At 44.8% G+C, this 14,377-nt stretch overlaps 1 protein-coding gene across 8 annotated transcripts in view; it reads right to left on the bottom strand.

The window, feature by feature from the left end:
* The window catches only part of LOC135501735 (E3 ubiquitin-protein ligase UBR4-like), a 61,573-nt gene that overhangs the window by 33,326 nt on the left and 13,870 nt on the right, over positions 1-14,377 (bottom strand). For 3 of the 8 annotated variants that reach the window (XM_064793992.1, XM_064793994.1, XM_064793998.1), the window contains 24 exons: positions 13,963-14,135; positions 13,621-13,789; positions 12,831-13,157; positions 12,351-12,477; positions 11,825-11,927; positions 11,349-11,484; positions 10,696-10,901; positions 10,101-10,406; positions 9,510-9,736; positions 8,844-9,212; positions 8,361-8,451; positions 7,834-7,955; positions 6,970-7,172; positions 6,569-6,702; positions 5,934-6,208; positions 5,548-5,620; positions 5,123-5,205; positions 4,696-4,807; positions 4,491-4,561; positions 3,889-4,036; positions 3,462-3,665; positions 1,536-1,565; positions 1,043-1,213; positions 192-443 (listed from right to left, as the gene is read on the bottom strand). In XM_064793992.1, the coding sequence (XP_064650062.1) occupies positions 192-443; positions 1,043-1,213; positions 1,536-1,565; positions 3,462-3,665; positions 3,889-4,036; positions 4,491-4,561; positions 4,696-4,807; positions 5,123-5,205; positions 5,548-5,620; positions 5,934-6,208; positions 6,569-6,702; positions 6,970-7,172; positions 7,834-7,955; positions 8,361-8,451; positions 8,844-9,212; positions 9,510-9,736; positions 10,101-10,406; positions 10,696-10,901; positions 11,349-11,484; positions 11,825-11,927; positions 12,351-12,477; positions 12,831-13,157; positions 13,621-13,789; positions 13,963-14,135 (4,112 nt within the window). The remainder of the gene's footprint in view (positions 1-191; positions 444-1,042; positions 1,214-1,535; positions 1,566-3,461; positions 3,666-3,888; positions 4,037-4,490; positions 4,562-4,695; positions 4,808-5,122; positions 5,206-5,547; positions 5,621-5,933; positions 6,209-6,568; positions 6,703-6,969; positions 7,173-7,833; positions 7,956-8,360; positions 8,452-8,843; positions 9,213-9,509; positions 9,737-10,100; positions 10,407-10,695; positions 10,902-11,348; positions 11,485-11,824; positions 11,928-12,350; positions 12,478-12,830; positions 13,158-13,620; positions 13,790-13,962; positions 14,136-14,377) is intronic. The other 5 variants (XM_064793995.1, XM_064793999.1, XM_064793997.1 and 2 more) reach the window with 4 other exon arrangements.

Raw genomic sequence — 14,377 nt, 5'->3', positions numbered from 1 at the left:
TGGGGTCGAGGCTCAGCCAATGCTGCTCTGTGTTCCCCAACTAGACTGAAATGGCCAAGACAGTGTACCACAGTATAAGTGCTCATTGGTTTCTATAGAAATGGTTCCGGTCTAAGCTGTGGAATATATGTTGGAGCTTTTTTTAAACAAATTTACAAACTAAGCTGAACTTAGAAAATACGCAAACTTACCGTCAAAGTGAGTTTCCTCTTGCTGGAATCGGCCTGCTTCAGCAGCGCAGACAGCTGCAGGATGGTGATCTTTCCCTTCTCGTGACTGACGGCCAGATGCTGACGCTTGCCGTGCTGAGAGGCGAGGCAGCACATGGCGACGCGTCGTAGCATGTGGGCGGTGATGAGCTGACGTATCGTCTGCCCCTGGTCGCCGCTGTAGTTCATGCGTACGTTCTCAAAGGCGCCCTCTTGGGAGCCGAGCGTTGCGGTCTGAAAAGAGAGTCATACCACCACATTAGTTGAAGAAAAGACTGGGAGCCTGAATAACTGCTGTTCATAAACACATCGTGTAAACCACATACACTTGTATCGCTATAAATATGTTGTTTTGATGTTTCAATCATGTGAACAAATTTCTTCTTCTCCGTTCGTTCTGCACTTGGAAGTGTTCTTCTCGAGGGAGTAATCCTCCTACCAAAGTTTTTACATGCCACTACCGTTAAGTCCAAATAGGCCTAGCTACTCTTTCTTCTGCCAGAGGTGGAGTCCACGCAAGCTACTGATGTGTTTCAATTGGTGGGATCTCTTGCTTGCTCTGGCATAGACACAAGATACAAGAAACCTCGGTTTACATCTCTTTCGACAGACTGTGAAGAGCCAGGAAAACCGCTGGCTTAATTTTTCCAGAACAAGTTTAAATCTGTTCCAAAGTTTTTGAGCTCTTACTGCAAGACACCAGTGTCAGTCTAGCCTCTGTAAAGTTCACTGTAATTTTGTCAGACAGTGTGACCTTTATCATAATTTTTTGAAACAGCGAGTGGATTTTCTGCATTATTTATATCAAACAGTCAAGAAAGAAAGTTATCTACCATGAGCTGATCGGATGTTTCTGTCGTCTTTGGCTGAATATGAAGTTCATCGAGCGCTTTCTGAGCGCGGGCCGTACTCCCACAAGCAGACGTCTTCTGGTAATTATCCAAGATGGAGGGCATCAGAGATTGCAGCAATTCCAGGACCGTGTTGACGGTGTTTGAGGATTCCTGAAATAGAAAGTCAATATTGATAATAATCCTCTTTGTTGTTCTCTGAAATTGGCTTAAATACCCTGCAAAGAAGCAATTTTTGTTGCTGCACTCTGCGAGGTCATGCTGTGTTCCCCACAGTTTTTCGTAGACATTGGTATCTGCGGGCCAGTGCAGGGGACAGTCTTGAAGGATGTGGTCTGGTGTCTGGCATTGGCATTCTGATGTGTCCCTAACTCCTATTCATTTTAGGTGCCCACGTAGGCTAAAATTGACCCTGATATATGAGGATGTTGAAGACACAGAAAATGCGAATATATTATAGATACTGAAAACTTACCGCGTACATCACCAGGGTATCTTTGCAAGTCTGAAAAAAAGAAAACAAATTGATTATTTGCGGTCAGAAATGCAATCATCTTAAATTGGGATCCAGAGCAAATTACAAATTTTTGTCAAAAAGATAACTGTCACAAAAGTTTATTACATGATATTTAGCCGTCAAGCTGTGAACGTGATTATGAATGCCTCAGCATATTTCAAGAGATGCACACGCATGAATATTACCACAGCAGATTCAAGAATGTGTTTGTGCAAGCTAAACCAGATACAAAGTCGAGATAGTTTGTTCCAGCCTCTGCCAGTCATTGAGATGATGCAAACTTCTTAAAGGAGTTTTGAATAAGGGCTTTTTAAACATATAGGAGTAGGATGGAGTAAAATGGATAATATTATATGGATAGATTAAGCAAACACTATTATAACAAATATGGCAAGCCAAGCAGTTGGAACAGTTATTTAAATCTGTGAAATTTCCAAAAATGTTTCGATGCGAAAAATACTGAAACACCAAAGAAAATAGATATATTATTAACTTTTTAAAAAAATCAAATTTACTCATTGCCGGACCACTAGAGAGAGTGCTGGTGACTTCTCTTGGCACAACCCCACAGAACCATTTCAAGTTCAGAATGCAGAAGGATAGACCAAATTCATAACAGCAAAAGTTTTGAGACAATATAGACATGTTGCCATGAAGCAAAATTTGTAGTGCAGGAGCAGCTTGACATTTAGGCTATGGTCTATTAACAGTGTATCAGCATCTTGTTGTATGTACAAGAGTGCACACATAGCCCAAAGCCCTTTTGTACTGGGCGGCTTCCAGCCAAATCTGTCATTTTTTATACACTAATGCAAAGGCCTGGACAAAGATCTCGACCAGTCTATTTCAAATATCCAGTCGGCCGCATTGGGTAGCGTAGGACCAGTGTGATTATTATGCAAGACAAATTTGTCGGTCTGTTTTCACAAATTCTTGATTTTACGAAAAGATCACTCACAACTTATCCAAACCCGCCACCCAACACATAATTCTTCTCCTTCATCAGCATATTTAGAATTTCGAAGATGCAAGCTTGAGTCAGTCCATTTTTGGTAGCAAACTTGGTTGTCTTATAGAATTATACCATAATAGAGTCTCAGAGTTTCATGGTCGGTGTTAAAACCAATACTTGAAATTTTCACTTGAAAGCTCAACAGGCACTGAATCTCGAGTACATCTAAGTCGATCATAACTCTTGTCATACATTGAGGTGCAAATAACGAAGACAGGAAGATAAGCACAAGACAAAAAATATATTATTAGTTAAAACTAATTTGACTGGGCTATAAGAGTTAGTATAGTAGCTATAAATCAAAGACACTGCCTAAACTGCTAAAAAGTCCTTTGCAATGGCATCAGAATCGGCGTCACAAAATGACATCTGTTAAAAACAACCAGTAACCACCGAAATTCCGACCTCAAACCCAAAATTGGGATACTGGTTTTGTCAGTTTTGCAGTAGTTTGTTAAATGTGTCCTTTCGTAAAAGCACTTTGATTCATAACAAAATTTCTACGGCCAAAAAGCATAACATCCCAACCACATGATATAGTTATGAAACCTCCTTCCATCGGCACTATATTCCCAGCCCCATCACACAACATAAGTTGGCAGACCGAAGCACCATGCTCTTACTCTACAAGAGTGCAACAACAGCGACGTGCACTACTTTCTTGAATATCAATACTCGCACTTATCACTGCCAATTGCGTCACCGAAAATAGTCCAAAGATTCAACCGAATTTTGAAAACATTATGATTTTGACCGACTTTTTAATCATGCAATTTGATTCAAAATCTGGACTACGAGTGCCACAACTTGGTAAAATAAGTACAAGTATTTCTCAGCCAGACTGCATTGCAAAAGACTACTTGAACACGGACCTCTATTTGCTTGCTCAAGGCCTGCCTTGCCTTAGAAACTTTCTCTATTTGTTTCGCCGACGGCGTCTTCTGGTCTTGCGTCGGCGAGGATAGGCGACGCCTCAGGGAGCTCTGTAGCATCGTCTCCATGGAGAATGGGCTGGGCCCGGTCGGGAGGGCGGATGCGACATCGTGGCTACTCTGGGCACTACGCTTGACAAGGGCCTGCAAAAAACGCAACAAAATTTAAAACTTTGACGCGTTTGTTACACCAGTTAACATACAAAACAGTATCCAAGGGGATAACATTAAGTTAAGTTCAGCCAGCGTTAATGACTTAACCTTTACACAACCAGGCCGATTTCTCCAATTATACATTTAACTCCCAGCAAAAGAATCTCTCCCGGAAAAACAGTTTTTAAACTAGGGAACATGCCGGACAACTTACCTGGCAGGAGCCATCTTCCTTTGCTCCACAGTCACAGAAGAAGGATCCGTACTTGGCGTAGGAGAGTTCGTGGTCCTTGTGGCACACCTTGGCGCAGACGGTGCACACTCCAACGCATTCCGTCATCTTGCACGTGTGGCAATGGTACCTGGAATGAATAGTAAGGGATGTAGCTGAGCAGAAGGTAACCGGTATTTTTCAAGTTAGGGCCTATTCATAGTCTGGAATGAGTCAAGGGGCAGACATGCTCTTACGTGCCAAGACATGTTTGACTGAGTGAATGACGCGGCGTCTGATAACAGGCATTTTAAAACGAAGTCACTTCTTGTTTAATAAAATTCAAGAAAAGATATGAGGTTTTACCCTTTGAGATGACCAGTTGACAAGCAGAGCACTTAAATTTATACCGTGTTGTTCAGTGTATTTCACCCCCCGAACAACTTTCTGGGAAAGGGCAGCGGGACAGTGGAAGTGGATTCGACCTATGACCGGCAGGTTGTGGGTTCAAAGCTCGGGCAGTACCACTCGATACTATCAACTAGCCTGAACGTGTAGACCAGTATGTGCGCTGCAGAACAGAAGGAATGGCCAACCGAACTTACCAATGCTGATTCATGTACTCTTTCTGAGTGATTGTGAACGAACACAATTTGTTGTTCAAGGATTCCTCATCCTGCAAAACAAAATGAAACATCATTCACCTATTGGGCTTGACTCCCTTCCAGCCAAATATATGTCTGACAATATAGTCGAGTTCTTTTGGGATTTTATGGAATCTAAAAGCACAAACACTCTGCAGCAACTTACAGAGTCTTCTCCAGCCGATTCATCGTCATCTTGGCCCATGTCGTCTGCCCAATCACTGTCCACTTCCTGTGTGTGCACCTCAGCATCATACGGAGGAGATGCAGTTCCACTTCTGAAATTTCAAACAGCATCTTTTTCAAATACGAGTTAAGAGGCAAGCGACAACAAGGACAGTATGAGCTTGGCTTATCACGGTGGTGATTCAAATTGATATACAGGTTACAGGCCAAAATAGGCCCTATATTCAAAGTATTTGCAGCTTTTGTTATATGTTTTTTCCCTTTCTTTTGATTTGAATGTGTGGGACCTATACATTAAGGCCTAAACTTGCTGGCTCAACAATTTCAAAACAGTCAGGATAGACACTTGGGGCTTCACACCCCCCCCCTCCCCTCCTGCACATACTTATATCAAGGTTCAAACTTACCTGTCAGATGAAATCTTGAGACCTCCTAGGATGTCCCCTATATATGACAGCAAGTAGCAAGTCGACTCCAACATGGTCTGGTGCTGAAACCAAAAACATTTCAAAATATTAGCAACAAGTATTTGATCATATCTATACTCATTTGATGCAACAACACATTGGAAATATGAAGGAAATAAGTTGTGCAGAAGTACCATGGAACACCTGAGGGTCAGGGACAAAGTCCCCCCTACCAGTTCAATAAATTCACAAGTTTGTTTACAGCGGCACTGATACTTATGTTATTATTTTGTTGAGAGCAGCAACAACATTTATCCAGGTACAAGTGGTCCCCAACGAAGCTAATTCATTGAAATGATTAACAACTGGAAGTTGGAAGAAAACCTGCATGGCTGGACATGCAAAATAGGCAAGCAGACGCCTACCAGTATTACCTTGCCTCCACTGACATTCTCTTGGATCTTCTCCACAACATTCTTCTGCGACAAGTACGTTTTGCTGGAAAAGAAATCAAGAGACATTTAAGAAGAAGATTAGACCAAATTTACACAGCTCATATGTCTATTTCCAGTTTAATTAGCACAGGTTTTGAGACAGAATTTCAGCTTTTTCACAGCCCTTTGAATGCAAACCAAGGTTTCCTATACAGGGCTTCCTCAGCCAAGACAGTCTGAAGATCCCGTGCGCACATATAATATCTGAGGAGTCAAAAAAGCAAAACAAATGCAGGAGAAAGTTTGCCATGTTTGAAAAGATGATCATTGCCTGAAAAATCGAGGAGTCATCCAAAAATCCAGCCGACCAAACTCACCAAAGTTCCAACCAACATGTTGCAGCCTTGAACAGCGCCGGATGTCCGGAGCCGGATCCAGCTCCCGCTAGCGTTGCCATGACAACCATGAGCTCGGAGAAGCCGATACCCTCGGTGGCCGGGGAAAGAAGCTGTGAACCCATCGGGATGAGGGCGTAGAGGATCGTCTTGGAGACCTCTTCGCCGACGTGGCTGTTTTCTTTCACGATGTATGTCGTCAGGCTCTGGAGAAGCAGACGGTTCTCTTGGTTTTTGCCTCCGTCTTCGAGAGACTGCTGAAACACACAGAGTTCAAAAGGGTCATCATCGGCATCCATGTTTTTGTACAAATTATGCCGAGTCATCCAAGGTAAATTTCAAATATCTTTGAAGTCCTCTAATCTTTTGGCAAGTAAATATTGGGAGCACACAATAAATTAGATACATCTTGCAGGGCCCAGTGGAGGTTAACCGACGGTGCGGCTCTCAAAAGAGAATTTGTGTGGACGACGTGAAGTCCTGGACTGGAAGAAGGACCAGTGACCTGATCTGCCTCACCCAGGACAGAACCGTACAGTGACGCATCGTTAATAGATTAGGGTCGCCCCAATGGCCGCATGACTGCAGGACATGATGAGAAAGTCAAAGCAATTTACTTCAGTTGATACCTGTTGCGGTCCCATGATCATCTTGCTGAGCCAGTTCTGCAGGGCACTTGGTTCCACTTTCGCCAGCTTGATCAGGGAGGAGCATAAGGCCTTGTAGCTCTTGTCCAACGGACTCTTCTCTGCTGAAAATTGAGGAGGGTATTAATGAAACAGAAGAAAATGCTGAAACCTGATCAGAGTCAAACTTATCTTTAGAAAAGACTCTACTCGATTTATGCGTAAGACGTTAATCAATCCACGGCCGACATGACTGAGACATGAAGGCGCAGTCGATACTGTAGGTGTGAAGGGCAAAACGCCCCCAAATTGGCAACAACTTGCAAAACAGGGACCATTTCCCAACGGGTTACTGCTTCAAGGCAACATGGAAAAAATCCCAAGTTACTCACCAAGTTGGAACAGCTTATTGAAGAACTTGAGGACCTTGGTTCCATATGTCGGAGACAAGTTCTCGTTGGCTGTCGATAGCAAGATGCTCGTCAGGGATCCGGACCTGGTGAAAACTTTCTCGAAAGCTTTCTTTGCTGGTGGTTTCTCAAGATGGTTCTCCATGAACTTGAGAACGTCATGGAAGATTCTCTCATCAAAAGAGCTGCAACCGAGAACAGTCATGCATTATCAAGAATACTACTTGTCATTTTGTCTATTAGCAAGATTAGTAGCATGACAGTTGAGCACTTACCTAAGCACCTGGCAGTCAAGAATCTTGTACGTGCTGTTATAAAGAACAAGGAATTTTAGTTCCTTGAAATCCAAGGCGGTTTATCCAGACAAACAATCCTGGGTACTCCCTGGCAGCAAACCCGGGCCCAATTGTGTGGTAGCCAGCAGTGTTAACCACAAGGCATGAACCTCCTCCAGGAGAAGACTGTCCCCAGGATCTAACCTGGGCCCTATTGTGTGGTAGCCAGCAGTGTTAATCACTAGGCATGAGCTTCCTCCAGGAGAAGATTGTCCCCAGGATCTAACCCGGGCCCAATTGTGTGGTAGCCAGCAGTGTTAATCACTAGGCATGAGCTTCCTCCAGGAGAAGACTGTCCCCAGGATCTAACCCGGGCCCAATTGTGTGGTAGCCAGCAGTGTTAATCACTAGGCATGAGCTTCCTCCAGGAGAAGACTGTCCCCAGGATCTAACCCGGGCCCAATTGTGTGGTAGCCAGCAGTGTCAACCACTAGGCTATGAAGCTAGAGATGTTTGAACATCTTTCTGTCACGAAAGGCTTAGAAGAGCCACAGTGGGTCCCGAGACTTACCATTTTGTGGCAGAATGGTTGATCAGCAAGTCCTGACATCTCTCCAGTACATACTCGAACACCTTCTGCGTGAAGTCATCGCCATCCATGGGTCCCAGCACTCGCTCAAGAGTCAGGGTGACCTGGAAAATGCCAAAAACACATTTCTAAAATAGCTCTAAGCAGGGGATTATCAGTATGGGCAGAGGTCAAGATTTAGGTTTGTGCTGCCAATAACATCATGAGAGTGATCCTGCGTTCCACTTAAACTTTGACTTATCATAAGGTGCCTTCTGGTGCCCAAGGTGGCACATAGGACTTCCACTAGTTTAGACTGTTCAGTCTGCTGGCTGCATTCTTTCTGGCTAACTCCCAGGTGCGAGGCTTCTTTTTAGTTCCTTCCCTTTTTATCAAAGGAAGGCTTGTTTTACTGACATATTTTCCGTCTACAAGAAGATGTTGCTGATATTTCTTTGATACTCGCAATACCCGCTGGAGAAAAGGAATTCAAAGGCCCAGTTGACTTCTCGCTAAGATAGTATACTTACAAAGTCCGCCAGATATTCTGTTGTTGCGTCATGGATGAGAGGGAAGAGTGTGTCGACCATCGCGTCAGACGACGAGGCGTCAGGACACCATCTGAAAAGGAGACAAATAAAAACATAAATGTGGTGTTCCTATCCTGACCCGAGGGGGTGCGAAAGTGCTTACAGCTGTAACTAAGGGCTCTGTAAAGTTGGTAACAGGTAGGAGATTGTTGTGACCAGATGCTTCGAATCTGAGTACAACACCATAATAACCTGTGCACCACAAGGTGGCCCTCCAGGAATACCCCAGAAGGATAAAAAAACACTTTTCTAAACCAAACGGCAAATAAGAGTATCTGGACTAAGGGTATCTGAGCAACTGCACATCAAGTCAAAGTTTCTGCAGCATCTAGTCTTGTTCAAAGGAAACCAAAGGAAAGAAACGAAAGTTTGAATGAGAATTTTTCAAAAACTTTCATGTGAAAACAAACTACAAGTACTTACACATTCAGGTCACTGTAGAACCGTACGAGTGCATGTAGTGTATGCTTCATAGATCCCAGCATGCAATGCGACGGCTGGTTCGACAACGCGGCAAGATGCGCCGACTGGACCGCATCGATGTAACTCTCCGCTGGGATGATATCGTTGGAGAACGCATTCCGCCACGCTCCGACTGCTGGGAACTCGTTGATCGAACTGCTCTGCCACTTCTCCACAGCGTTGCAGAGATAGTTCGGCAGCCATCCCATGATTTCCATCCCGAGGACGGAGACCTTTGAGCTGCGACTGGACCCGAGCGCAAGCACTGCCCCGCTGACTTTCAACGCTTCAGGACCTGGGAGTTCCTTGAGGTTGAACAGAAGGGCCGACCTGGAAAAGCAATAAGCTTTTCAACGTTAGATGACAACTGGAACTAGAGGCAAATGTCCACTACTGCAGCGAAAGCGGGAAACTGTGCGGCTCTTACAGGCGTTGGATTAAATTTGATGTGAGTTATAGACTTGGCGATGGTAACTGACCAAAAAGCCTGTAGAAGTGGCGAAACTCCGATGGTGAACTGCCGTCACGGAGCTGGACTCTGACCTTAAGGGTCACGGCAAAGCTGATTCAGTCCAGTAAGTTTGGAGCTTCGGGTTCTACGGATGATGATTAGGGACCAATTCGTACCTTATGTAGACGTAATAGGCCTTGATCAGGGCCTGAACAGGTGGGATCATATCCTTTGCAATCTCCATTGCCTTGTGTGGGTCCACGTCCGTCACCGCCTTGGTGAACATCTCGTCCAATCCAACTTGGACTTTGGCGACGATCGAGTCCAAGAGGAGAAGAGAGGAGAAACCAGGCAGTTGCTGACTAGTGAGGATGTCGCTTGTCGAAATCGTGCAAATATTTGGCTGAAAGGTAATTAACACAACATTTTCTTTTGATATACACCCTTCTGACATCTGAAATGCCAGCAATGCCAAATAAACAGCTCATATGTTAATGACTTTACAAACTTTAACACGATACCATCTCTCAGTTATAAAAGGCCACCTTGGAATGTTTTGAATATTGAATTCAGCGCATAGCATCAACAAGGACATTCTAAGAGTATGGAACAATAGACAACGAAAAAATATCAGTTAGTCCTGTGGTTTATAGTAGGAATGTATGACCTATTGTAAGCCTATGCATGGTAAACAGGGCAAGTCTAGGCCTATCACATGGATGAGTACTCTGCATGACAGGCATTCCTTCTCGGCATTAAAAGCTTACCTGGTTCTTTATAAACCTGAGCGCCATCTGTATGTTATACTTGACACTGTCGACAGACTTTGACGCGTTGACGACAAGGTTATCCGCCTTGTGGAACTGCATACTCTGCTTGACCAGCCAGTCCTTGACCCACGCAGAGAACGTCTTGTTGCCGAGCCGTGCGCCCCACTTCAGGGTGTGAAGAAGGTGCAGGTCGCTGTCGACTGCTGGGCTGGACTCGAGGGACTGGACGTACTCGACCGAGGGCGGCAGGCTGGCTAGCAGGCGCCAGCAGATCAGGTAGTGGTAGTGAATACTACAAGCATCCTGCAGAAGAAGTCAACGCATTAATTGGAGGCCACGTCAGCCTACTGACTGTGGCTAAGTAGAGGAAACTGAGGTGGTTTGGCCATGAGACAAGAGCCAAGAGAAACCTAGCAAACACCATCCTGCAGGACAGAGTAGGAGGCAATGAAGGAAGAGGTCAGCCAAAAAGGATCGGAAACCTTATCCGCCTCGCAAAGGGTAGGCAACTCTATCGCCACCTAGTCAACTGTACAGGATCACCCCAAAGGCCACATGGTTGCATGATAGGAAGAATCACTTCATAACTCACCAGTTGGCTGACTTTTCCCTCAGGGATTTTCTCCAGGTCCGCCCCGGCCCCCTGCATGGCGATGAGCGCATTATACAGGACGTTATAGTTGAGCGACTCGGCGTTGCTCAGAATGAACGTGCAGGCCAAACCGTCTATCTTCGGGATGTCCTGATTCTTGTACTCAGCTGGGCTGAGGTTGTAGAATCGTGGTCTCATCTCTCCATCTGAAAAATGTCGTTGAAAATAATGCAAGTTTCCTGATTCTTTGCATCATATTGCCTTGTTACACGCCACATACTGTAAATTTGAAAATGTTTGCATGCCACCTATCCCACGTAGAGCTTGATCTCCACTGATGCAACATTCGGCCGTGTGGCCAGTTTCTCAGTGTCCCAGAGTGGGCAGTTCTGGAGCTCATTCTCTGGTGTCTAACCTGATGAGCTGCACTGGCACCTTCTGGACTCGGCCATATTCATACTCTCGAGGTGGGCTTCGAGTCTGCAATGGCCTGTCCCAAAATGAAAGATAGTGGTCACCTCTCTTCTTTCCATGTCTAGGAAGGTGTTGCTTCTAAGGCCTCCCACTTCTCTCTTGCCAGGTGTTTTAGTTGCACTACCACAACATCTAGTGATACATGATAATGACACTGGTCAACATGTTTCTGATCATACCTTTATGTCCGGTCGAGTGTTTCCTGTAGCTCTCTTCCACCTCCCTGCAGCTGAAGTGCGTCTTGGGTATAACGCTCTCCTTGGCTTCACCAGGCGACTGACTCTTGGCACTGAATCCAAACAAGTTATACTGTACCTAGAACAGAAGAAAACACTTTGAAACACACTGCGAGAAGCCTGAGGTTCTCAAGAGGTGGTTGGGCATACAGAACACAACATACAAATCTATTAGTCCATTGAATTGCCAAACAGCACAAACAGGCATGTCATTTGGTTTAATGCCAGGGTCCACAAACATGGGGTAGGATTTGATCTAGCTCATACAGGAGCCATGTTATGAAATATTTGACAAACTTCTTTGCCAACAGACGGACAGACTGACACTGCAACCAGAATCAATATGGTATCGGGAATCATGATAAAATAAAGCCCCCTCCTCTTGGAGGTTTGGGGCATAAAGATGTGAATCTACTGACCTGTTCTATGAGCGGCTTGGGTGGGTCGTACAGGTAGTGGACCATGTAGTCAAACAGCAAGAGGATCCTCGACAGGGGTAGGGGCACCATACCATCAAGTTTACTGGAAATGAAGAGAACAACTGACAATCAACCGATGCTTTGCACTTTCTGGAGAATCAAGTGATACAAAGAGCAGTCTTATGCCACATAGCCATGACATCATGTTTCAAGGAGTGCACCACCAGTCTGATGGGAAGATTCGAATCAATCCCAATCACGCAGGATCCACACTATCATTTAACGTCAATTTTGTGTTCCAGAACTCTTTTTGTGTCATTCACCTTTTGTAGCATACAATGTCACATGGTATTGAAATGTGGCCAATGTGATGTCATTTGCTGGCTCTGTAAGCAGATTGGATGAGATTCTTTCTCATAATCAGGTGGTCGTGGGTTCAAAGCCCCCAATTCCAGTTGATTTTTGATAGGCATTTCTAACATGTTCTCATAGCAACCATGATACAAGGTGCCAGTTGAATCCTTACCTTTTTGAGATGGAAGTGTAGATGGCCACAAGTGTCTGCCCGATCTGCATGAACACGTTCTTCTTACACATTAGGTCCATGCTATGGAACAGGAACACAAGCAGCTGCATGTGCTCAACATTCACATCTGAAAAACACAAAAATATTCAAGGAAGCTGACACGGTCAGAGGTTGCTGCCTACCTCTCACATGAAGGTGTGGTCTGACCGAAAATCACACCCACAACCATGAAGGTAACCAGCACGAATATTGACTTTGGAGATTCACTTTTGCATTATGCCAAGCCAACACCCAATAACAACCCATTTACTGGGGGTCCAGACATACTACGGGGAGCAAGCTCCTTCGAACCAAACTGAGCATGATGCACATGTTACAGTCAAAGGACATTAAAAGAGCCCTGATTAGAATTTTCCACATTTTTGTTCAGTTTCGATCTTCCTGATGGTTGCAAAGTTGACTCATCTCTGAAATTCTTACCATCAAATTCCTCCGTATTGTTCTCGAAATTCAACACCAGGGTCTTCATCGTCAGCAAGAACCTCGCCCAGATTTTCAAGATGGCGACATCACTCTGTTTCTTGATCGTTCCCGACAACCTCTCCCGCTGCTGACGGAGAAGCAGGACTTCGGCCAAGACGCCGAGGGTGCGTGTCCCGACCGAGGTAGGCCAGGCATCGTCAGAGGCGGGGCAGACGCCGAGGTGAGTCAGGAGACAGTCCTGGAGTTTGTCGGTCAGAATGTTCGAGGAGATCAGGCAGTGGTTGAAACGGACCAGTGCAACGGAGAACTCCTCAAATTTGGATCCTAAAATATATTAGATAATGATTATTAGCAACACATTTGAACATTATTCTGGAAATCCTTGGCTGTGGGATGGGTTTCAAATAATTCTGAACTCGGAAATGATACTATTAAGACCAAATGAGACTTACAAAATGATCTTCCTCCCTTTTGAATCTCTATGATTCTGAACTGATTCCACCACCCTGGCTGGTCAACATTTCAACCAGACTCAAGAAAGAGTGCTTATTACCAACTGCTGTATCAATACAAATATCTATCTTTCTTAGTATCAAATAATGTCCAGGAGCACGGTTTTAAGTTGGCATATCTCCGATGAGTGACGGCAGAACAGTATAGCTGCCTAAATTGTGCTGGAACTCGACTTTTCGCTTACATAACTTGACAAAACCTTTACATCCAGCACCACATAGGGGTGGCACCCCATCAATCACATCAATAAATGATACCCCGCCCCAATACCTACCCAGATGAGCCTTGTAATAATCCCGGTCCACGTCCTTAATGACGGCTGCAAGGGATGCCATGTTTTGCTCATTGACGCTTGTGCAGATGTAATCACGAACGTCTCCATTTGTCGTCTCCACGAAATGTGTGTTGAGGAACTTAAGCACCTCTGTGGCCAGACTGATGTACTGGAGAAGAAAATTGATAATGAATAAAATATCAATGATCATCATAATGATACGGATTATTCCAAAGAATTTTTGTCAAATGAGTCAAAATGTACTTAAAGGACCATTTTGTGCAGATCAATGAATTTCCAACGCGCGGTGCGGAGATGAGGAATTGAACCAAGGTTTCTTACCCCATCAGGTTCCTTCTTGCCAATGATTTCAGCCGGTTGCGAGTCCTTCTCATCTGCCGAGGGCTCCAGATCTGGCGGGGCTGGGGGTGGGGGTACCTCACTCATTATGTCCCCTGCTGGTGCTAACGTCTCCTCAAACCAGTGGCCAAGGATAGGTTCAGAATCATCGTCTTCTGTAAATGATGTCAAAACTGATTGTAAGACAGGTCAACATAAACATAAAACACATATTTCTATGGAGCCTTTCCGTGGAATACCAGGCTCAAGGTGCCACCACTCCATAGACCCGTCGGGATGGAAATCGTCTTCTAGTCTGCCTGGAATTTCTCAATGTCTGTCCCTGTTCGCAACGAACATGAAAAAGCATACCACAGTCTCGGACCACACATAGAAAAGCTGCTGTTCCCACATGAAG

Source organism: Lineus longissimus, chromosome 17 (genome assembly GCF_910592395.1).
Source record: "Lineus longissimus chromosome 17, tnLinLong1.2, whole genome shotgun sequence".
Classification (NCBI taxonomy): Eukaryota; Metazoa; Nemertea; class Pilidiophora; order Heteronemertea; family Lineidae; genus Lineus; species Lineus longissimus.
The sequence above is the reverse complement of the archived record's forward strand: the minus strand, read 5'-3'. Positions and strand labels throughout refer to the sequence as shown.